The sequence below is a fragment of the Lynx canadensis genome, chromosome C1 (genome assembly GCF_007474595.2).
Source record: "Lynx canadensis isolate LIC74 chromosome C1, mLynCan4.pri.v2, whole genome shotgun sequence".
Lineage (NCBI taxonomy): Eukaryota > Metazoa > Chordata > Mammalia > Carnivora > Felidae > Lynx > Lynx canadensis.
The window spans coordinates 42,660,088-42,684,390 of record NC_044310.1 but is presented as its reverse complement, the minus strand read 5'-3'; the positions used below and the strand labels follow the sequence as shown (position 1 = coordinate 42,684,390).

Below are 24,303 nucleotides of genomic sequence, written 5' to 3'. Positions count from 1 at the left end.
TTTTGCCATGCATAAACTTAAAATTTTAAGTATCAGATCTGTTCATCGTTTATGTTATGACTTCCGGGTTTTGTGTTTTACATAGGAAGGTCTGCCTCACTATAAATTATTAAAATATCTACCTATACATTCTTCTGCTAAACATTGTTTTATATTTAGATAGCAATCCATTTGGAATTTATTATAGAGTATGGTGTGAGGTAGAGACTGAACTATTTTTTTTTCTATAGGCCTGTTTCGTTTTCCCAAGACCCTCATTGAATAATTCATCCTTCTGACTTGAACTGTCATCTTTATATTAAACTACATGACTCTCTAGACTTTGATCTGCTGCTAGCCTCTTTATTCTCTGTTCCTACGTACCAGAAGAACAACTCCGTGCTGTGCTTTAGCTTCTAATAGGGCATCATTATTCTTGCAATATTTTCTTAGCTGTTTTTTCCAACTTCTCTTCTAGATGAACTTTAGAATCATCTTTATAAAAACTATGGTGGAATCGTATGCTTTGGATATATAAATTGATATGGGGAGAATTCATGTTTTTACAATATTGAAGCTTCCCATCCAGGAACTTAACACATCTCCCTATTTATTTGAGTCTTTTGTGTCCTTTTATAAAATTTTGTAGGGGCGCCTGGGTGGCGCAGTCGGTTAAGCGTCCGACTTCAGCCAGGTCACGATCTCGCGGTCTGTGAGTTCGAGCCCCGCGTCGGGCTCTGGGCTGATGGCTCAGAGCCTGGAGCCTGTTTCCGATTCTGTGTCTCCCTCTCTCTCTGCCCCTCGCCCGTTCATGCTCTGTCTCTCTCTGTCCCAAAAATAAATAAACGTTGAAAAAAAAATTTTGTAGATCATATAGGAGTTGCACATTTCCTGCTAGGTTATTCCAGGTATTTTATGGTTTTTGTTGGGCTGCTGTGAATGTGTTCTGTTCTTCTTCCATTACATTTTCGAATTGGTTATTGCTCATTAATAAGAAAGCTATTGACTTTTTGTTAATTTTTTAAAAAATCTTTATTCATTTTGAGAGAGAGAGAGCATGAGCGAGGGAGAGGTAGAAAGAGAGAGAAAATCTCAAGCCCAGGATTTGATCCCATGAGACATGAGACCATGATCTGAGCCAAAACCAGGAGCTGGATGTTTAACTGACTGAGTCACCCCAGCACCCCTTATATGAACTGTTGATGAACTAAAATTATTTATAATAGTTTTTCATCTGCTTTTCTAAGATTTTCTAAGCATACAAAACTGATAAGTTTGGTATTCCCCCTTCCCCTGTGTGTACCCTTCAATTCTTTATCTGTTCTTACTGCATAGATAGGTCTCTGGAATAATAAATACTAGCAATGGTAACAGGTATCCTTGCCTTGTTCCTATCTTTAATAGGTCTTGATTATTACAGTCTAACTGAAGTAAAACCCCCCTCTCTAGCATCCTGGATGCTGTCATCAGCCTCCACTTGAATGCTCATGGTGATTGTCTACTCTCTTATGAAGCTGCTTGCGCCCGTTTTGCCCAGCTCTGTTTGAGAACTTCCTCCTTTACTCATTAATATATTCATCTATTCCAACTCAGAGCTTGTGTTTTCCCGCTGTGTCCCCCTCTAGAGATGCTTCTCTTCTTGCAGAGTCCCAGCTTTGGGAAGAAACACCCCACCCCCACCATCCACCCTCCATTGGAGGAGAGAATGGTTTTCTCAGAGAAATCCAAGGAAGCAGCAGCATTAGGACAATGGTGTGGTGAAGAAATTCACTCATTCACTCAGTCAGTACATGTTGCTGAGCAAGGCACCAGGCATAGAGAGATAAAGAAGACACAGTCCCTGCCCACAAAGAGCACAATCTAGTTGGGGGTACAGATATATAAAGTATAGTACCGTAGGCTCGGAACACACATGAGAGAGCAACTGACTCTTCCTTGAGAAGTTGAGAAGACTTCACATTTGAGCTGGATCTCAAGGGATGAGTAGTTAATAAAGGAAGAGATAGGAGAAGGGCTTCCAAGCAGCAGAAGAAGAACACAGCACAACGGCCTGAGCAACAAGGGGCAGGAAAGTTAGAGAGGCGGCGAGAAGTGTACTGACATCTGAGCAGTGGGCTAGAGCCTGCTGGAAGTTCAGTGTAATGTGTCCCTTCCTCCAGCGGTAATAGCCCTGCTGTGCATGAGTGGCTACCTGATCTGGAGAAACTGGAAGCGGAAGAACACCAAAAGCATGAATTTTGACAACCCAGTGTACAGGAAAACAACAGAAGAAGAAGAAGAAGATGAGCTCCACATAGGGAGGACTGCTCAGATCGGCCATGTCTATCCTGCAGTAAGTATCCCTTGCTGGAAGAATTCCTTCCTTCCTTACATCCTTCCCTCTCTTCCCCCCTTCCTCACCCCTCCTTCCTCCCCTTCCTTCCCTCCCTCCCTCCCTTCCTTCCTTCCTTCCTTCCTTCCTTCCTTCCTTCCTTCCAACTTTATCAAGAACCTACCATGTGCCAGGCACTCCTCTAGGCCCTGGGGACACAGAAATGCTGGGACAGGTGTTTGGGGTAGAAGTGTATAAGGGCCACCTTATAGCTAGAGGCTCTTCTTTAGGGTAAAGAAGCCAAATGTCTTTCTTTCTGCTGAGTACATTTTCAGAACCTTTGGCCTGGAAGGGTAACTGTGGCCGTGCAATTCAAATGTATTTGTTTCAACAAACACTGTATGCTGGCCATGAGCCGAGCACCACACTGGATGTGACATGTTCACAAGTAAGAAAGGAATGTACTCTCTTCCAAGTTGCTGGTGGGGGGTGAGAGAGAGTCACTTATTATTGTACGGCTGTGTGTGTCATGCCACGGTGGAGCTCAGGAGTCTCTCTTCCAGGAAGCTTTCCCTCGTTTCTTTGTTCTCCCACAGCCTCTGTCCATCACAGCACCTGTCACACTGTAGTCAACTTGTCTTTTTGCACATTGGTCTCCCCACTAGACCGGGAACTCCTTGAGGGCCGGATTGTCTGATTAATCTGTTTCCCTGGTGCCTAGCACAGAATTAGGTGGCTCCCAGTACATATTTGCTGAACAAATGCTATGGAAACACCAACAGGGGAGCTGTTCATTCAGTTTGGGAGATCAGGCAGGGGAATGCCTCACAGAGGCTGTGACAGATGAACTGTGTCCTTGAAAGGTTAATAGCTATTATCCAGCGAGAGGAGGAGAAAAATGGCATTCCAGAAAGAAGCATGTGCAAAGGCTGAGGGGTACAATAGGGCATGGCTTGTTGGGGGAGCAAGGACCGCAAAGTGTCTGGAGCAGATGTCATGGTTGTATAGCAGAGTCAGGGGGCTGAGTGTGACCTCATAGGTCATCCAGTCCATCCCCCTGTCAGGCGATCAGCAGCTTTGATCACCCACTGTGGGCAGAGCCCTGTCTTGGGGAGACCAGAGAACTGGAAGACCCAGCCCCTGCCCTCAAGGAGCTTTTTGTCTTGCCGGGGGAACCAAGGTCACAGCTGCACCAACTCCCGAAGAACCCTCTTTCCGAGCTGCCTGTCGTCAAGTGCAAGGTAGGGCAGTGCCACTTTGAGTCTGAGGGGCTGGTGAGTGAGGGCGTGAGCTTAGGCAGGTGCAGCCAATCCCAGGCGGCTTTCCGGTCCTGGAAGGCTGCAAATTGTAAGCTGGGTGTCGGGGCAGAGGAAAGATGAGCTCGTTGCTGACCAAGGAAAGGGTGTGTGGAAGAAATCAAGTATGGGGCAGGGCAGTGTGCATTGTACATTATTCATAAGGGAGACATGGGAAATGAAGTTGAGCAAGTGAGGAGGGTCAGCAGATGGCCTTGAGCCTTCCCCTTGGCCAATCATACAAACAGGCGTTTGACCAAGTTTTAAAGACTTGGGCAGGGGTGGGGGACACAGTGGACGAAGCGTTGAGCTTAGCCTGAGGAGGTGGCTCCCAGTGTCACTGCTCTGTAGCCTTGTGGTCTCAGTCACTTCTCTCTGCTCACTTCTATTTGTAAAATTGGAATGATAACCCCCATTCTGTCTGCCTCCTAAATTCATAGTGTTCGGGTGAGACAGCTCACGTGAAAGAGCTTTGTGAGTTATAAAGCTCTCTACACACGTAAAGTAGATGTGTAGAACAAATAACCACTCTGGAGGAGCTATTCCTGATGCCTCGAGGGCCTGAGGAATAAGCTCTTGCCAGTTGCAGAGAAATAGGAGATATTTAGTGAGACCTCCTATGTGTCAGACACTACTCTGTGTTTTACATACACTTCCTTGTATTGTCTTCACAGTAACTTTATCAAGTTGATATGATTAGCTGCATTTTGCAGATGGGGAAACTGAGAGTCAGAGAATCTGAATAACTGGCCTAGGGTCACAACTAAGAAGCAGAAGGACCAGGATAAAAACTCCAGTCTGTATGTACACAAAAGTCTGTGCTCTTTCCACTTACATCATGGGGCAGATGGCCTGGAATCTTGTTCAGTATCCTCAACAACCCGTTCTCCCCCCTGTCCTTGTCTTACTCCACCATCACTTCTGGGACCTACCTTTGGCCTAGAGATCTGTCTTGGAGAGAGTGGGAGGATAACAGGACCAGAAGAGAGTCTCAAGTGTCAGTGCTAGTAGAGCAAGGCCATGGTATTCTTGCAAAGCCCAAAGATGATCTGAAAGGCAGGGGGGTCACTTTTGATTGTTGGCTGTCCAGAGATGGGAAATGCTAGTCTGGTTCTATTTTATTCTGCTGGTGAAGTTGGTCTAGAATACTCTAGACCTCATGTGTGTTAATGTATTAAGCACTCTATAGACATTACCTCATCTGCTTTCTCAACGACTCTATGTGGTAGGTCCTGTTATTCCCATCTGGCAGATGAGAAAACCAAGGCTCTGAGGGGTGAAGTGGTTAGCCCAAATTCACTTAGCTAAGAGAAGGATAGCAAAGCACTGGGGTCTGCCCAAGGAGTGTATCCAGGAAATGGAAGAGTGGCAAGCAGGATTACATCAGGCCCAGTTGGGGAAAGCTTGATGTGTAACCCAGAGGAGAAAACACTCAGAAGGAAAGGAAGAGAACTCAAACACTATCCGCATATTTCAAGGGTTGTCTGTATAGAACCCTCTGGGTCTAAGAGAATCAGGGAACATTAGAATATTTAAAGAAACAGATTTTATGTCAGTATAGGAAAGAAGTTAAGTCCACTGTCCACTGTTCCAATGGAATAGACCACCTCAGGGGCTAATGGGTTCAGCCCAGTACAGTCAGCCATTTGTGGGCGGGTAAGTCTAGCTAGACTAGTCTAGCTAAGTCTAGTCTATCTAATGACTAGAAAGTAAGGTTGAGGGAAAGAGGGATTGAATGTAACCAACTTGTATCACATTCTGATTCTGTATAATCAGGAGGGGTGCGACAGATTGCCTTCCTAATTGTGACTCACAAGCTAGAGACAAGTGGCTAATGGCCTGGGATTAAACATTTGCCAAAGCTAAGCCACTGAAGTTGAACAAATCTAAAATCCTATAAGGAAGGACCGAGGAAGTTGAGATCTCTGCAGGGATCCTTTACAAAGAGGCAAAAGCTACAACTCTGGATTCACACAGATCTGAGTTCAAATTTTAGTTCACCCATGTGCTATGTGATCCAGGACAAATGTTGTTAAAGCTCATCGAGTCTCAGTTTCCTCATCTATAAAATGAATATGACAAACCTGTCTCTTGGGGTAGTATGAAGATTATGTGAGCTAATGCCTATAAAGTAATAGAATGTCCGGTGCTTTGTGGGCACTCAATAAATAGCTCCTGTGGGTCTAATGGTGATTTCTTTGCTCTGTCTCCCCAGCGAGTGGCATTAAGCCTTGAAGATGATGGACTGCCCTGAGGATGGGACCACTCCCTTCGTGCCTCATGGAATTCGGTCCCATGCACTACACTCTCTGGATGGTGTATGCCTGGATGAAAGGGTTTTCTGTATATGGGTCTGTGTGAGTGAGTGTGTGTATGTGTAATTTTTTTTTTAATTTATGTTGCAGAAAGGTAACCACAAAGTTATGATGAACTGCAAACATCCAAAGGATGTGAGAGTTTTTATATGTATAATGTTTTATACACTTTTTAACTGGTTGCACTACCCATGAGGAGTTCATGGAATGGCTACTGCTGAGTGACTAACATGATGTACATAACCAAATGGGGCTGACGGTCCAGTAGCTTACTCATCATTTTAAAACTATATTTACAGAGGGTATTTGGCTTGGGGGGATTTTTTAGGTTTTGGAGTTTGGGGTTTGATTTTTTTTTTTTTTTTTGGCATATAAAATGATTATGCTTTGTGGCTATCCATCAACATAAGTAAAAAAAAAAAAGACGAAGAAGAAGAAAAAAATACTTCAACTCCCTCCCCCATTTAGATTATTTATTAACATATTTCAAAAAGAAGATTAGTTCTATAAATAATTTAGAGACACGAGAGTATTTATTTTTGGTATGATTGGCCCACCATACAGACTCTGTGTGCATTTACGTTTATATGTGTATGTGTGTGAGAGAGAGAAATCTGTAGAGAAGAGGCGCACCTGTGGCTGTTGTTCAAGTACATAAAGATAAGTATATTGTAAAACAGTCCACAGAGGGGTATCTGTGGTTTTCAGAGAAGCCTTTGGAAATTTGGCTCAAAAAACAGATGCCATGGTTTGGGCAAACATGTGGTGGGAGAAGCAGATCTTTTCCACCTCTGGCAATTTCTAGGACCCCAGTCAGTCATGAAAGGCCTTGCAGTTCACCTGTGGCTGCCATGACTCCCACTTGGGCTTTCTCTTCTGTGACTGAGGCCAGTGCACAGGCTTTGCACGGCGCCAGGAGGTCTCATGAGCTCACATGAGAACATGCCTGAACCTCGGCTACTCCTTGTTGTAAAGCTCAGCATTTCAAGTAACTGCATTTTCCTTCAGGATGCTTGGGTTGACTTCATTATGTTTCCTCTGAAGCACTCCTAGGATGCCATCCTTACTTGTAGAGAGAGCTAAGTGGAGACATTTCTAGAACAGCCCAAGTTTACTGTAGAGACCGGCTCAGGCACCGAGATATGCTCAGCCTCTGAGACATGCTGTGAGCAAGGATAAGGACAGTGGAATAGGTTTTGTTACATCTCTATTTCTCCCTTCCTTTACTCTCTACCATTTCCTTTAGGTGGGGAATACAACATAGGTTTGCTACCATCATGTGTTCATATCGATGAAAGTGGCTAAACTTGAAGTCCTACTGAGGGAGACATGGCATACACAACATTATAGTATATTGGATGTATATGTTCAAACAGGGATTTGGTTTACTGCTTTGTAAATAAAAGGAAAAACTCTGGGTATATGTATAGATTTTTTTTTTTCATCATGGACACTTTTCTTTGTTTTTCCTGGGCCTTGGGAGAGGCGGGAGAAATGCTCTTTTCTCTTTGCGGGGTCTACCATTGAAAACATAATCCTATAGTCCCAGAGGAATTCTGTCCCCACTGGCTCTCTTATCCAAGGTCTGATCTTTTCTTAACTCTGCTGTTCTGCCACGTCACTCTCACCAGACAGCCAGGGACAAGACACGTAAGCAAATTCTGACACCACCCACCCCCAGCTGCCCCCAACTCAGTGAAGTTTGGATGTCTTACCAGCGTGATACCCTTCAAATTTCCAGGCAGGCACTCTGGAGTTCTAGAACCCTGTTCCTAGGACCTTTCTCCACGTCACTCACGGTCTCCTAACTTCTGACAAAAACAGCTGTGTTCTGGAGCGTCGGCACCATGCTCTGCATAAACAAGCAATTTCCTCATGATAAGCATGTGTTGATAGTCCTGAAATATTCATTGAGAGGCACTGGACCTAGAATGACCAATACGAAATAGGATTTTAAAAACAGGTGGCCAACTCCTATGGAGCTTAATTAGTCACTACTACTCTTTCAAGAATGAAAAGTAAAATTATTTTTGACTGAATAAAAATGACAAGAAATATTGAGACTTACGCGAAACAAGCAACTTGTTCGATAGCCTGCCTCCAAAGAAACAATTTCCTGGGGAAATGATGCGTAGTTTCAGTCAGAGCCTGGTCTTCACACACACACACAAAATGAGAAAAGTCAGGATGGTTCAGCCTGAGACTTCAAAATGATGGCGAAACACAACTTTCTCAGAGACATCCATGTTTCCTGAATATGTTACAAGTGCAGTTTGAAAGAGACGCCCATGGGAGCAACCTACAGAAGACAAGTTGCAGAATCCTCACGTGTCGGATGGTAGTCAGTAAGATGAAGTCTGAGGAGGTCATGTCCGTCCTCCCTCTCTAGTCTTGAAGGCTTCTGAGCCTCATTTTGAGGTGTAGTTGCGTTTCTGTTGCCTTTTGCCCCAGTGCTACCATGTATCTACAGCCAATACCCAGATCATAGAGTCATTGGATTTTAGAGCTGGAAGGAAGCCTAGAGATAATGCCAGGTGGGTAGAAGATTTTTCAGACAATTTCTTCTCTGTTTAAAAGAAACTGGTCCCAGGCCTTTTCCTTCTCCAAGAGACCACTTTGAACTGCCTGAATATTATACCAAACCTGCTACCTATCTTTCCAGAGGAATTATGAAGACACTGGCAGAAAGAGCCTTCCAGAAACAGAAAACTAAAATTTTATTTATTTACTCTTGATAGCATGATTATTTATAAAATAGGTTGACGTGACCTTTAACCTCAAGATGAGATGGGAATTCGGTTTATGGCAATAAGTACTATCGGTCCTTCCAGTTTTCTCTGTGATTGCAGTATATTCATTCACTGAAACCATTTGCTAGGTACCAACTAAGTGCCAGGCACTGCAGATGTACAGGTCAAGCAGATGTTTTCTGTAACTTGTTACTTGCGGAGGAGTTCACGGTAACAATAGAGTAAGTCATGTGGAAACAAAAAGAATAGATTCTTTCCAGAGTATTATTAAGGCACAAAGGAGAGAGAGGTCACTTCTACACAAGGAGATGAGGAATGGGGTCAAGAAGGGCATTGTAGAAGTGACCTTGCGCTAAGTCTTGAAAACTAAATAGGGGTGTCCAGGCTGCTTCAGGCAGAAGAGACACAAGGGCATGAAACAGCATGGGGACTTTACAGAGCTGCATGTAATTCATCATAAAGAGCAAAAGGTTCAAGGGGGACTTAGCAAGAAATGAGGCTGGATGGAAAGACAGGTTCAACGTAAGCACTTTATAGAATACTTATGTTTAATTTCTGATTCAATTATGCAAACATTTCTAAGACATTTATTGTGTACGAGGCACCAAGTGCACCATGGAAAATTCATCAGGATGCATCGCCAGCACTTTGCCAACAGGACAGTCTTTAGCCTCAAGCTTTCCAGTGGCCAAAGGGAAATAGTGACTGCATTTCATACGTTTGAGTTGACTTTCTTTGAATATAAGGGCAATGGAATTGTCACAGAAGCGTTCCATGTTGTCAAGAGCCTCTGAGATTTTTCTCAACAGTGAGAAAATGAAATTTTGGAGATGTGTAGTCTGCAGAGGGAACCCCGAGCACTGTCTAGTCAGGCGCTGGTGGGAGTCGGGAGAGAGCACAGGAATGTGAGCCTCACTCCTCTCCCTAACTCCAGCCACACACTCTTTATTTCACAGAATTTAAATGAGTTAGCAATTAAACATTCAGAGTAAATAACTTCCTTTCCCATCAATGCATGAAGATAGAGTATCGGAGTCTTCTCACGCTGTATTTTTTAGGGTATTGGGGATTTTCAGGACACAGAGAACTTAGAGGTGGAGGAATTACAGCTTCAAATTTTCAGTTAATATAAGAAATCAGGAAGCTCTGTTCATTCAGGCTATGCACCATGTGCATAGTCAAGAATCAGCAGAAACCCTCTGCATTTGCAAACACTTTGTGCTATAAAAAGTAATTTTAAAAAAGCCACCTGTATATGTATATATATATATTTAAAGACATGAAGGTTTTGATACTTTTTTACAAAAACTACAAGAGAAAACATACCTGTACAAACCATGTGTTTTAAAATAGCATTTTGTTCTATACAGCCGTTGTTAATTTGGGGGTGAAGTACTGGTTTGCAGACTGCATCACATTGTACCCAAATGAATTTTCCTCGTTTGTCTTCCCCCCCCCCCCCGCCCCCGAATGACCATATTTGATGTAACAGGCATGTTAGAATGTTGGGTCACACTAACCGTTTCTGCTCTTTTTGTCTTGTCATTCCGAGTCCCATTAGCTTCTGTGCCCAGTGCCCTTTGCAGTCTGGTTTCTGTTCCAGAAGCAAAGGGTGGTGTGCTGCATCTCACTAGCTGTACTGACATCATCTTGGTGAACGAAAAACCAAATGTGAACATTTGTAAAATGGGTGCACTGTTTCTAGAGAGAGATTAAATTCATTTTTTAAAATCTGAAAGTATTGTTTCATGGTGATGCTTTAATGGGGGGGGGGGGGCGGTGAACTATCATTGATTGAGTCCCTAATGTGTACCCGGTATTCTACACAAATTATTTTAGACTTCAACAATCTTGTGAGATCGGGCTGCCTGGCTGGCTCAGTTGGTAGAGCATGAGACTCTTAATCTCAGGGTCGTGAGTTCAAGCCCCATGTTGGGCATGGTGCCTACTTTAAAAAATAAAAATAAAAAATACATTTAAAAATGATTTTAAGTCCTGTGAGATAAATACTATCAATATTATCATCCCAATTTTATAGATGAGGAAATAGGTGAAGGAACTGCCTGAAGTCACACTGTTACATTTAGTATCCCCAAAGTACATGTACCACATGTAGCCCTTCTGGACACATGGCATTCTCTGCCTAGATTTTCCTTCTCTGCCTCTTCATCTGGCTAACTCCTGTTTGTCCTTGATACTCCTTTTAGGACCATTCCTCCACAAACCTTTCTCCATTCTCTTAGACCCAACTCCTAGGGTTAGGCTTCCACAACAAATTTGCCTATTTGCATACCAATACTTCCGCCCCACCTCTGCTTCCAAGCCACTGAGGTTGCTTTTACCAAGGTCACCCAGGACCTCCTTGATTATAAATCTTATAAATACTCTCAGTCTTTATCTCCCTTGACCTGGAAGCAGTATTTAACACTGCTGACACTCCTTGGATCACTCTTATTTTGGCTCACATGACAGCATATTCCTGGTTTTTCTCTGGCCACATCTCCTTTACCTACCCTTTCCGTTATGGTATTCTGTCTCAAATCCATCCGCTTTTATTATCTCCATTGCCACTACCTGAGTACAGGTCACCATTATCTTGGGTTATCATGATCGTAGATTAACAACTACTTATCTGAAGTTCATATTTCTAATTCTTTCCATTTTCCAATCTACAATATTGCAGCCAGAGTGATTTTTTTCTAGAATGGAATAGGTTGTGTCACCACCACCCTTTCTTTCTACTTCCCTGCTTAAAGCTCTTCGTCGGTTTCCCTTGCATTAAAATCCAATACCTTTGGGTTGTAGCTCACACTCCTTAATATGGCTTGTAAGCCATTTGTCTTCTGCCCCGTCTCCAACCTCATTACTATATTCACAACCTCATTCTGTATTCTAACCACACAGTTCTGGGCCCTCTGTGTGCAACATTTCCTTCAGGAAGGCAGCCCTTAAGCCCCTAGACTGGATTAGGAGCCATCCTGTGCTTCCATAGTATTCTGTGTTTCCCCTGTTTGTAACCTTTATCTCTACATAATAATCACTCGTATGCTCCTTAATTGCCTCGTCTGCAAGTTCTATAAAGGTCTGTCTTGCTCACTGTTGTATTCCCAGCACATAGCACAGTAAATGCTCAGTGAATCATGCTGAATTCAGGCACATCAAATACACAGACCCTATTCTTTGAGCTACACCATGTTGTCTCATGCCCCCAAACCTGGATCACTTTACAGCCTGACTGGAGTCCAGTGTCCTTTAAATTTTCTCAAAACTTTCGTTATTTACCACATCTGCACATGCCTGGATTCAGCAGTTACACTATAATTTTTATAATTTCACTCTTGGAAAATAACCTCATGGTGATTACCTGACGTTTCTATATACTTAATTTCAATTACCACCTCAAGATTGTTGTGAGGATGCAAAGAACAAGCACTTATTAATGGGTTCACATTTATTAGGTGCTTAATACCTGGTGATTCCCTTCTCTTTAAAAAAAATTTTTTTTTAATATTTGTTTATTTTTGAGAGAAAGAAAGACAGAGCATGAGCAGGGGAGGGGAGAGAGAGGAGACACAGAATCAGAAGCAGGCCCCAGGCTCTTAGCTGTCAGCATAGAGCCAGATTTGGGGCTTGAACTCACTGCGAGATCATTACCTGAGCCGAAGTCAGTTGCTTAACCGACTGAGCCATCCAGGTGCTCCCCGCCTTTTTAAAAAAATTTTTATTTAAAAAAAATTTTTTTTAATGTTTATTTGTTTTTGAGAGAGAGAGAGAGAGAGAGAGAGAGAGAGAGAGAGAGAGACAGAGTGTGAGCAGGGGAAGGCCAGAGAGAGGGAGACACAGAATCAGAAGCAGGCTCCAGGCTCTGAGCTGTCAGCATAGAGCCCGACGCGGGGCTTGAATTCAGGGACCGTGAGACCATGACCTGAGCTGAAGTCAGACACTGAGCCACCCAGGCACCCCTTAAAAATTTTTTTTAAAGATGTTTATTTTTGAGAGAGAGACAGAGTGTGAGCAGGGGAGGGACAGAGAAAGAGGCTGACACAGAATTTGAAGCAGGCTCCAGGCTCTGAGCTGTCAAAACGGAGCCCGACTTTCTCTTTTTTATACAATTCCCTTGTTACCACCCATATCCAGTGTTTTTTAAGAAAATGCCTTATGGTTTTATAGCAATTTACAGTTTGCAAAGTATTTTTCCAGTTTCCAGAATATTGTTTCCTATCCTTACAACAGTCCTGCCAGATGTAAAACATTATTTTGCTTATTTAAAAAATAAACTTGAGGTCCAAAAAGTTAATCAGTTCGCCTTCAGTCACAGTGAATCACAGTCATTAACACAAGCCTCCAGTGATTTTTCCCCATCCCATGCACTCTATACTCGGCTGCCGATTATTTTTTTCAGGAAGAAAGGGAGTAATGGTAAGACTGGGAATGAGAATCAGGGACCCCTACCTGAATACAGAATAGTATACAGTTATAGTAGCCAGGTCCCAAGAATGATGCCATCTCAGCACTGTCTCTAGAACTGATTTCATTACCTTCTCTGGCTGGAACTTAGATGAGCCTAAGCAGGCTTCTTCTTATTAAGAATTATTATTCTTCTAATAATTAGGATTTTGATTGTTCTTTGCCTACTCACGGAGGAAAATTTTTCCACAGCCAGAAAACTTTCACTGAGGTCAACCACTTTGACCTGAAGAGACAAGGGCCTTTTGGGCATTTGTCCTCAGACATGGCTTATCTGGGGTGCTTTGCAAAAAAAAAAAAAAAAAAAAATACCAACGTCTACCGTGAGAGAGCTTGATTAATTGGTTTGGGGTGGGGCTCAGGCATCAGTATTTTTTAGATGCTCCCAAATGACTCCATTGCACGGCCAGGGTTGAGAATCACTGCTGGGTAAAAAACGTATAGAAAACGAGTAGGAGATCAAATATTCAAATTAAAGTTCTACTCACAGCACCTTCTCTAGAGGCCAGTGAGGTAGAAAGGGAAAGGTAGAAATAAAAAGAAATAAAAGTATTAAGAGATAAAATGGGAGGTAAGTTAGTTCCAGGGAAATGGCAATCTCCACCCTGGATTCTGGAAAAGCGTCTCTGGGAACGGTTTTCTTGAACTGGTCCGTGAACAGTAAAGTTCAGTTGGAGCCAACTTTTGACACATGTACCATTGTGTGAATTCTAGGGAGTCACGTCGTTTAACCACGTTTTACTACTGAGACCTAGATCCAGAGATGGTGAATAGATTGTTCGACTCACATAAGTCGAGGCAGGAAGGGCACAGCCTGGAAGGGCGCAGCACTCGGGATGCTCAGCCCGAAATCGAAACAACGCCCCCACACCTTCCACAGAAACCCAGAGGCACTGGAGCTGCTACTGGCCCGAGGTGTTAAGAAAACCCTGGAAAGAGAGCCTCAGCCTCGTTCCCGCCTCTGGTCGAGGAGGCGGGGCAGGTGGAAGAAGCCTTGTTGCCGCTGGGAAACGGGCCAGACTTGCCCCCACTTCCGGGATTGGGGGGCGACCGAGCCGCTGCGCTAAGGCGGACGCCGTTGCCTTTGCGTCACTTCCGCGCGCCCTGGTAAACGTCAGTGTTGGGCGCAAACAGTGGCGGTGAGGTTTGCGGGTAAAGTTTGGTTGCTTCCTCGTGAGCCATGGAGAGTGACTTTTATCTGCGTTACTACGTGGGTCACAAGGGCAAGTTCGGCCACGAGTTCCTGGAGTTTGAGTTCCGACCAGACGGTAAGAGCGGCCTCTGGCCCCCGGGAGCGAGGACTGGGCCTGGGGTCGGGCGAATGGGGAGGCCGGGGTTCCGGAACGTGCGAGGAACGGACTGTTGCCTGCGGCTCGGATCTGAAAGGATCACTCCTGTGTCCGCTCCGCTGGTTCTTTCCATATGCAGGGACTTCTGTTTGGTGACATTTTTGCCCAGAATGCTTCATTCAGCAAACACTGATTGAGTGCCTACTTTGCCAGGCTCTCTTTCACATTCTGGGAGATAGGAATGAATGACAGACAAGCTTCCTCTCGTGGAACTTGTATTCTGGTGCTGGGAGAGATATCATAAAAGAGACTCCAGATAGTGACAGAGTGGTCAGAACATAAAATGATGGAATAATTGCTGGTGGGCTGCTTCTAAGCGGGGTGGCCACTGGCGTGCTCTCTGAAAAGGTAATATTTAAACCGAACTCTGATTGACAGGAAGGAGCCAGCCTTGTGAAGCTCAGGAAGAATGAGCAGTTCTGGACAGAGGGAGTAACAAGTGTTCAGGCTGCAGGGCATGAATGAGCTAGGCATGTTTCAGGTGGCTAGTATAGCTGAAGAGTAGAGAGCTCTGGAAAGAAGAGCAGGAGACAGTGTCAGATAAGTAGCCTGGGGCACACCATGTAGGTCTTTATAGGCCGTGGTAAAGAGTTTGGATTTTATTCTAAATGCAGCAGGAAGCATTTGGAAAGATTTAAGGAGAGAAGAGATGTGATCTTTTCCTGAAAAAGCATTCTAATTATGGGCAGGAGTGGAAACGGGTACTTATTAGGAGACAGTTACGTGTTCCAGACAAAAGGATGTTGGTTGGGACTAGGGTGCTAGTAAAAGTGGACAGAAGGATTTAGGATACTATTGGAGGCAGAACCAATAGGACGTGGCTGTTTGATAGGATTTGGGAGAAGGGCCACCGTGGTGAAGGAAAAGGAATCAAAAATGAAAGAAAACTCCCACTAAAGGGGGGCACAAAGATGAATCAGACAAACCCCAGTTGTAAACAAACAATGACAAGACAGTGTTTTGGGTGCTGTGGTAGAAACAGATCGGACTCTGGAACAGAAAGAAGGCACCTAACCTAGCCTGAGAGTCAGAGGAAGCTTCCGGCATACAATGACTCGATGAAAGGGGGAGTGTTAGTCTTGAGTACTGTGTAGGAGTTGGTTAGGCAGATGAGTCAAGGCATTTGGACAGCATTAACATCATAGAGGCTGAAAACCAAAAAGAGCATGGGATGTTCCAAGCAGAAACCGAGTAGTGTGATTAACTCCAGCTATGTAAGAGAGGGCTGTTGCAGGAGTGAGCCTGAAAGGCAGGCAGGGGCTCAGTTTAGCAGTTTGCCATGTTGAAGAATTTGGATTTTATCAAGAAGGCAGTGAGAAACTATTGTCAGTACCAGAGTAGCCTATTTAGATTGGTCTGTTACTTCATCACTTTGTCTACTGTATGGAGAATGAACCGAACCAAAAGAGAGACAAGGCAGTGAGGCATCAATTAATTTGGCTCTTTTTACATGTGTGCCTTCTATTCTATAGGTAAAAACAAAACAAAACAAAACCTTCATACCCACCATATACCCCGATTAGTCTTTTGGATGCACATATACACAAAGGGCCTTATATGCCAAATATGCTCAATAATAAAATCACAACTTTTCCATCACGGGAGTAGATCAGAATGTTGCATGGTCACATCAATATACGTAAACAGCATTTTACAGTTTTCAGGCTGCTTTCAACTCATTTGAGCCTCAGGAGGCCCTGTGTGCAAGGAAATTACCAATTATTATCCCGGTTTTCAGCTGAGGACATTAACTTGCAGAGATAGGATTTGCTTGTGTTCTTTTACCACACTTGAGCCGCCTTTTGCAAGAATTATAATTCCGTGTCAGCAGTATTTTTGGCTTTGAGGCTATCTAATAGCCTAAAGTGAAGAACTGAAAAGACTGCTATTGTTGGAACCCCAAAAATATAAATAGTAAATCTGTTAGACACTGAAGGGAAAGCTAGTATACATTTTAAGCAACAGGTGATAGTCTGGGTGAGCTAACGATGCTTTATTCATATGTTTTTATTATACATTGAATGTTTTTTGCTCCTCACAGGGAAATTGAGATATGCCAACAACAGCAATTACAAAAATGACGTCATGATCAGAAAAGAGGTAATGAGCCTTCTGAGAGCCTTTCATTCACCGTAGTTTAGCCTTTTGTCTTATTTTTGTTCTTTCTGGGAGTAGTATTGAAAAAGAATAGAGAAGCGTAGACATATCTATAGACACCTAAAGCTTTTCTCACATCTTCTTTTAGTTTATATTTTCTTTCACAGTGCTGAATCAATTACTGGTAATCATTTAAAGTCTTGCAAGTGTTGGTTTAAACTCTGAATCTGCTACTTATTAACATCATTGAACACATGTTAGATGCCAGGCATGGCACTTGGTATTTTACACACGATTTTGTTTAACTGATTGTAAGCCTAATCTTTCATCACTATCTGAGTCAGAACACTTGCAACTTAAATTCCATTTTTCAATTTGCTTTCAGGCTTATGTACATAAAAGTGTAATGGAGGAACTGAAGAGAATAATTGATGACAGTGAAATTACCAAAGAGGATGATGCTTTGTGGCCTCCTCCTGACCGAGTAGGCCGGCAGGTGAGTGTTTTAGCATCTATCCTGTATTGCAGAAATCTTACAAATAAGGTGCTCTGTATATGACATTGAAGCTGTGTTTGTGTGTGTGTGTGTATGTGTGTGTGTGTTACGGAGCCCAACACAAAGCAGATTACCAGCACTTTGTCTAAGGAAGCAGTAATCCCACAGGGAGGATACAGAGATACAAGTGGTGTTTCTGACCTCCTAGAGGCCAGCCCTGGATTTCTCCACGTAACTCTCCCCACAGCCCTTCTCAGAGTTTTCACTGCCCACCTCACTTACTGAGTAACGACTATGGACAAAGCAGTGTGAAGACACAAAGATAAATAGAACATGGCTATTTCAGCAAACTAAGTATGTGTGTTTAAATTCATGGCTTATACATTTATTCTGAAGACTGTTATGGTAATTAAAATAAAAGCCAGTGTCATATTTGACTGTGTTAATAGGAAAGCTATTTCTCTCTGCCTCAGCTGCTCCCTTCCTAATCCAGACGTCTAATTGATTTCCTTGTTTCTTGTCCTGTATAGCCCATTTTTCCATCCTGAAGCTAGACTAATCTTTTAAAATGTAAATGTATGTATTCCACTAATTTTAAATTCTCCACTGCCTTCATTCCATTTAAAATAAAATCCACGGGGGGCACCCGGGTGGCTCAGTCGGTTGAGCGTCCGACTTCGGCTCAGGTCATGGTCTCACGGTTTGTGAGTTCAAGCCCTGCGTGGGGCTCTGTGCTGGCAGCTCAGGGCCTGGAGCCTGCTTAAGATTCTGTGTCTCCCTCTCTCTACCCCTCCCTTGCTCATGCTCTGTCTCTCTTTCTCTCCCCAAAATAAATAAACATTAAAAAAAAAAATTTTTTTTTTTTTTTTAAATAAATAAAATCCAGGGGTACCTGGGTGGTTCAGTTGGTTGAGCTCCGACTTCGGCTCAGGTGGTGATCTCACAGTTGGTGAGTTTGAACCCTGCATCGGGCTCACTGCTGTTAGCGCAGAACCCAATTCAGATCCTCTGTCCCCCTCTCCCTACCCCCTGCTTACGCTCTCTCTCAAAAATGAATAAACATTTATTAAGTAAATAAATGAATAATAAAATCCAAACTCCTGCCTTATCTTCGACCATTCACACAATCTCTTACTGTGTTCAGACCTTACTGACCTAATTTCTGTTCCTCAAGACACAACTAGGTTGTTCTTAGTTTAGGACATTTGCATTTGCTACATGCTATCTGGAATGTTCTATCCAAGACTGTCTTTATTATTGCAGGCTTCAAACATCACTTCCTCAGTGATGTCTTGCCTATCCATCCAATCTAAAATGTCCCTCCCCATTTTTTTAAAATAAGATCTGTTTATTTTCCTCCTAGCATTTATTACTGTCCGAAATTGTCTTGTTTGCTGTCATGTATCCCTTTTCCTCCCCCACTACAACAGACACGCATATACCCACACAAGCTCCTTGAGTACAAGGATTTTGCCTATTTTTTTTTCACTGCTGTATCTCTAGTGACTAAAGTGGTGCTAGTGTGTAGTAAAAGCTCAGTAATAATTACATTTATTAAATTAGTATAAAAACCCAGATAAGTTCATTCGTAAATCACCTCAAAATGATGGGCAGCTCTTGAGGAAGAGTGGAAAAAAATCCTCAGTACTTTCTAACGTTAATTTCTAAAGTTGATTTTTAATTTATGTCCGTAGGATCTCAGTAGAATCATATGTACATATTTTGCTTTACCATTTATAACATTTTCAGCTCTATTAACTCATTCAACAATCACAATAGAAGAGGACATGGCATACTCTTAGGCACTAGCAACAACCTGTCGGATAGGGTAATTATGATGAAATTCCATTTGTCATCCCAGCAAAAGCTATAAAGAACTTGGGAGTAAAAAAAAATTTTTTTTAATTTCTTTTTTTAAACCTGCTGGCTCAGTCAGTTAAGCGCCTAACTCTTGATGTCAGCTTAGGTCATGATCTCACAGTTTGTGGGATAGAGCCCACATCTGGCTTCACGATGACAGCAAAGAGCCTGCTTGGGGTTCTCTCTGCCCCCTCTGTCTCTGCCCCTGCCCTCCTGCTCGCATGCTCTCATGCTTTCTCTAAAAAAGAACTTGGGGGGCATCTGGGTGGCTCAGTCGGTTAAGCGTCTGACTTTGGCTCATATCATGATCTCAAGGTTCATGGGTTCGAACCCCACGTTGGGCACTGTGCTGACAGCTCGGAGCCTGGAGCCTGCTTTGGATTCTGTGTCTCCCTCTCTCTCTGCCCCTCCCCCACTCACGCTCTTTCTCTCACAAACATTAAAAAAAAAAAGAACTTAGTAAATTTAACAAGATGTATAAAACTTACAGGAAAGGGCTTTATGAAGGACAAAAATATGTATCATTTTTATGGACGGAAAGATTCAATATTGTATCAATTTCATTAAAATTTATAAATTCAAAAAATCATAATAATTTATAAATTCATTGCAATTCAAATCAAAATCACAACAAGATTTTTCCTAAGACCTAAGAGAGCATTAAATTCATGGAAGATCAGGGGTACCTGGCTCAGTTGGTTGAGCGTCTGACTTCGGCTCAGGTCATGATCTCATGGCTCATGGGTTCGAGCCCCCCATCAGGCTCTGCGCTGACAGCTTGGAGCCTGTTTCCAATTCTGTGTCTCCCTCTCTGCCTCTCCCCCTCTCACACTCTGTTTCTCTCTCTCAAAAATAAATAAACATTAAAAAAAAATTCATGGAAGATCAAAGGGACAAGAGTAACCAAGATAATTTTAAAGATTTCTTGAAAAGGTATAGTCATTTGTACTGTGGTATTGCCTCAGAATTGGGCAGTAAACCATTGGAACGAATAGAGCCCAGAAACAAACCCATGAAGATTATGGGAACTCAGAACAGTGTACAACAGAGGTGAGCTTTCAAATTAATAGAAGTAGGATGGATTGTTTAACAGTTATACTGGTACAATTTGCAGTATGTTTACATAATATTTTTAAGTTAGACCATTTATAGAAACAAAGCAAGATTGTAAAACATAAAAGAAAACTTAATCTTCTTATTTCTGAGTAGAGAAGGAATATTTTAAATTCTTCAAGGGAAAAGACTGATAAATTTGACTTCTTTAAAGTTAAAACTTCTGTTTTAAGACATCATGATAAAGTTGAAAGGCCACAGACTGAAGGAGGATGTTTGCAAAACATCTGGTAAAGGGTTTTTATATCCAGGATATATCAAGAACTACAAATTAATAAAAAAGATAAGAATGTGTAAAGGTTATGAGTAGACAATTTACAGAACTGGAAAAACAAGTGGCCAATAAATACATGAAAATATGTAGTTTCATTTTGAGAAATGAAAATTAGGAAAATAATGAGATGCCATTTCAGACTCATTGGAATGGCAAAAGGAGGGGGGCATCAAGTTTTAAAAAGGATATGAGAAAGGGGCGCCTAGGTGGCTGAATTGGTTAAGCGTCTGACTCTTGATTTTGGCTCAGGTCATAATCTAACAGTTCCTGAGTTTAAGCCCTACATTGGGCTCTGCACTGACAGTGCCAGGCCTGCTTGGGATTCTTTCTGTCTCTGTCTCTGTCTCTCCCTCTCTGTATGTGATCTCTCTTCAAAATAAATAAAGTAATTAAAAAAAGGATATGAGAAAGAAAAAGATCTTACATGGTAGTGGGAATAACATCAGTACAGGCATTTTAGGAAATAATTTGATAGTATCTGGCAAAACTGAAAAACCTTATACCTTCCTTCTAGGAATTTTCCTAGAGACATTTTCACATACATATAAGGAGATGCATGGAAGAATATTCTTGCCACATTGGTTATAGTAAAATAAATTGGGAACTTAAGTCTGCTTCAATAGGGCTATGATTGGAATATTCTAAAGCATTTAAAACTAATGAACTAGGTCACATACAAAAACAGTGTTGATGAAAAAAGCAAAAAGATGCATATAGTATGATCATTTACGTAAAAATGTAAAAACATACCACCAAATCAAAAAACATGAGTGGGAAGAATACGCCTCAACTTCTGGGATGCAGGAAGGAGAATGGAATGGGGAGGTGGACCTAAACTTTGTAGGTGTAATGTTTTATTTCTTTAAAAAAAAAAAATCTGACACAAGTTTGACATACTATTAACATTTTCACATCTGGGTGTTAAGAACATCAGTCTCATAGTTTTCTATATTTTCTGTTCAAAGTCTTTTCATAATTGAAAACTATAAACCAAAAGAAATAGAAAAAATTTAAGAAAAAAGTAGGACTCACTGGATTGTAAATTCCACAAGGGCAGAGACCTTTGTTTGGTTTTGCTGATCTGTCCCAAGCACCAAGAACAATAGCTAGCACACAGTGAGCATTCCCCCATAGATAGTTTTTAAAGATTTACAGTACTCACTATTTAGAAATTGAGACCCAAGAGCATACAAGGATGAAACCAGTATTTAATTTCTTTGTTTCTAGTACCCAGCACAGTTTAGTGATCAGAGTGAACTGGTCTTGTTTATGTGACCATCTGTCATCGAGTTTGTATGACTTGACAGATGATGCATCTTCTGCGGGGTTGATGAAAAATCCAACTTGGCTTGACCTAGTTTTTTTAAATGTTTCTAGGAGCTTGAAATTGTCATTGGAGATGAACACATTTCTTTCACAACATCAAAAATTGGTTCTCTTATCGATGTCAATCAATCCAAGTAAGTGTACATGATCCTTATATCCAGATGTGTCTGTTTTTAAGCAGATTGATAAGAAGCCTTAACCAAATTGGGACCATCATGGTAAGATCTTGTACAGATGCAATACAGAAGGGGTCAGCTTTGTTCTCATAGAGACTCCAAATTATTTTCAGGGGCTTGCTCCTGTTGCTTTTGATGTTTTATTCAGTCATTGGTACATACAGCTTCTCAGTGACACGAATGGAGTAATGTCATAGGAGCAGCCAAAGTAGGTAGGAATCTGGCCAGAACAGAAAATGAAATATACCAAAAAGGAGCTTGAGGTAAACTGTACAGTCAGTGGATCGATCCAAACACCTTCCTCAGTGTTGGCCATTCAGACTAGCACATCTTACAGTCTATGGTGAAACTTGCAACTGTTTAGAATACAAATTTAAGGGGCGCCTGGGTGGCGCAGTCGGTTAAGCGTCCGACTTTAGCCAGGTCACGATCTCGCAGTCCGTGAGTTCGAGCCCCATGTCAGGCTCAGGGCTGATGGCCCAGAGCCTGGAGCCTGTTTCCGATTCTGTGTCTCCCTCTCTCTCTGCCCCTCCCCCGTTCATGCTCTGTCTCTCTCTGTCCCAAAAATAAATAAACGTTGAAAAAAAAAAATAGAATACAAATTTAAAAATCATGTTGTCAGTAGGGCAAATTATAGAGTTAAGACATGAGTTTGTATGCTACAAAGAGCCCTTAGAATTTGGCAACCTCTGTGGCTCCTGTGTTTTGAGGATTTAGAATTGTATATGCCTCACTTTTAGTACATGTCACGCATAACTGTCTTCCCTTGGACAGTCCTCTTGTTCTTAGCTAGTTGTTTCATAGTAATCTTCAGCCTCTTGGTCCTGCTTAGTACTACTACTTTTTAAAAAAATTTTCCTAATTCTGAAAGTAATACATGCTCACTGTAGAAAATACAGAAAAATAAGGGGGAAATCACCCATAAACTTACCAATTAAACAACCATTATATCGCGAAGTATTTCTTGTCTATTTTCTGTGCATTAAAAACTATATTTTAAAAAGTACAAGAAATATATTTGAGATCAACAATCTATTTTAATCATGATTTTTTTCATTTAATATAAATATTTCCCTATTAAAAACGTTAACATTTTAAATGACCTCATAATAGTCTATTTTAATATATAACACATACCCTTTTCCTTCAATAACACTTGGTTATTTTTAAAGTTTTAATTTTGTATATATCTTTATGAAGAATATCTTGGTACATAAATAGTATGGGTTTTTTAATGCATGGGGTGTTTTGGCCAGTTTTTTCAGCTTTTTAAACATATTTTTCCTCTTGCATTATAGGGATCCAGAAGGCCTACGAGTATTTTATTATCTTGTCCAGGACCTAAAGTGTTTGGTCTTCAGTCTTATTGGATTACACTTCAAGATTAAGCCAATCTAGATTGAATATTGGTGTGGACACACGGGGGGTTGGGAGTACCTGTTTTTAATTACCATTATCAGGAAATTTTTGTGTATATCAGGGCAATATTTTTTTTATAAACTATAAACGTCTTTAATAAATACATTAACAAAATGCAATTTTTTATTATTTCATAAAGACCTGAGCATGTGAACTTTTCTGTTATTTTTTTAAAACACTAACATCGTATGTGAAGTGTGGCCAAAAATCTAATCAACTCTAGATACAACTAACAATTTATAGGAATAAGAGAATAGAGAAAAAAGTTATCAAATACAATAGAAATCCAATCACCAATATCCAGAGGAAATTCCAGGGCAGAGGATCTGGTTTCTTCAATAAACAAATTGCAAACATAAAATAAGAGATGGGGTGAGAACCAGATTTAAGGAGATTAAAGGTGATTTAAGAGACACATAATTTGGGGCACCTGGGTGGCTCAGTTGGTTAAGCATCCAACTTCAGCTCAGGTCATGATCTCACGGCTTGTGAGTTCAAGCTCTGCAACCGGCTGTGTGCTGACAGCTCAGAGCCTGGAGCCTGCTGCAGATTCTGTCTCCCTCTCTCTCTGCCCCCACCCTGCTCACGCTCTCTCAAAAATAAACACACATTAGAAAAAAAACACATAATTAGTACACTATTTGACCCTATTTGGGTCATGATTCAAAAAACAAAATTGAGGGGCGCCTGGGTGGCGCAGTCGGTTAAGCGTCCGACTTCAGCCAGGTCATGATCTCGCGGTCCGTGAGTTCGAGCCCCGCGTCAGGCTCTGGGCTGATGGCTCGGGGCCTGGAGCCTGTTTCCGATTCTGTGTCTCCCTCTCTCTCTGCCCCTCCCCCGTTCATGCTCTGTCTCTCTCTGTCCCAAAAAAAATAAATAAACGTTGAAAAAAAAATTTAAAAAAAACAAAACAAAATTGACATCATTGAGGAAATTTGAACACTGGATATTTTATAATAATGAAGTACTGCTAAATTTTTTAGGTGTGAAGTGGTATTTTTTTCCTCCAGCTTTATTGAGATATAATTGAGGTTGGGGTTTTTTAAATCATCTTTTATAGATAGATCTGCAGGTAT

The 24,303-nt window shown here is 41.8% G+C and overlaps 2 protein-coding genes, 1 long non-coding RNA gene and 1 other non-coding gene across 4 annotated transcripts in view; 3 read left to right on the top strand and 1 right to left on the bottom strand.

The window, feature by feature from the left end:
- The window catches only part of LRP8 (LDL receptor related protein 8), a 76,945-nt gene extending 69,628 nt beyond the window's left edge, over nt 1-7,317 (top strand). The window contains 3 exon segments of the mRNA XM_030326157.1: nt 2,139-2,311; nt 3,355-3,531; nt 5,801-7,317. Of these exon segments, the coding sequence (XP_030182017.1) occupies nt 2,139-2,311; nt 3,355-3,531; nt 5,801-5,839 (389 nt within the window). The 3' untranslated portion in view covers nt 5,840-7,317.
- LOC115521145 lies at nt 6,988-8,325 on the bottom strand. The gene is made up of 3 exons (XR_003970970.1): nt 7,969-8,325; nt 7,616-7,826; nt 6,988-7,063 (listed from the first exon to the last, which is right to left on the bottom strand). It is a non-coding gene; the product is annotated as an uncharacterized LOC115521145 (long non-coding RNA).
- Nucleotides 8,326-10,516: 2,191 nt separating this feature from the next.
- On the top strand, nt 10,517-10,589 carry TRNAK-CUU. The gene has a single exon. It is a non-coding gene; the product is annotated as a tRNA-Lys (tRNA).
- Nucleotides 10,590-14,228: 3,639 nt separating this feature from the next.
- On the top strand, nt 14,229-23,341 carry MAGOH (mago homolog, exon junction complex subunit). The gene is made up of 5 exons (XM_030327115.1): nt 14,229-14,385; nt 16,508-16,566; nt 16,949-17,059; nt 21,684-21,766; nt 23,107-23,341. The coding sequence occupies exons 1-5, from the start codon at nt 14,298-14,300 to the stop codon at nt 23,204-23,206; spliced, it is 441 nt and encodes a 146-aa protein (XP_030182975.1). The 5' UTR covers nt 14,229-14,297; the 3' UTR covers nt 23,207-23,341.
- Nucleotides 23,342-24,303: the final 962 nt, after the last annotated feature.

Excerpts from the sequence above, each read along its gene's own strand:
- MAGOH (XM_030327115.1), top strand. The coding sequence starts at position 14,298 with ATGGAGAGTGACTTTTATCTGCGTTACTACGTGGGTCACAAGGGCAAG. Across the intron at positions 14,386-16,507 it reads GTTTGAGTTCCGACCAGACG|GGAAATTGAGATATGCCAAC; the intron begins GTAAGAGCGGCC and ends TGCTCCTCACAG. Across the intron at positions 16,567-16,948 it reads ACGTCATGATCAGAAAAGAG|GCTTATGTACATAAAAGTGT; the intron begins GTAATGAGCCTT and ends ATTTGCTTTCAG.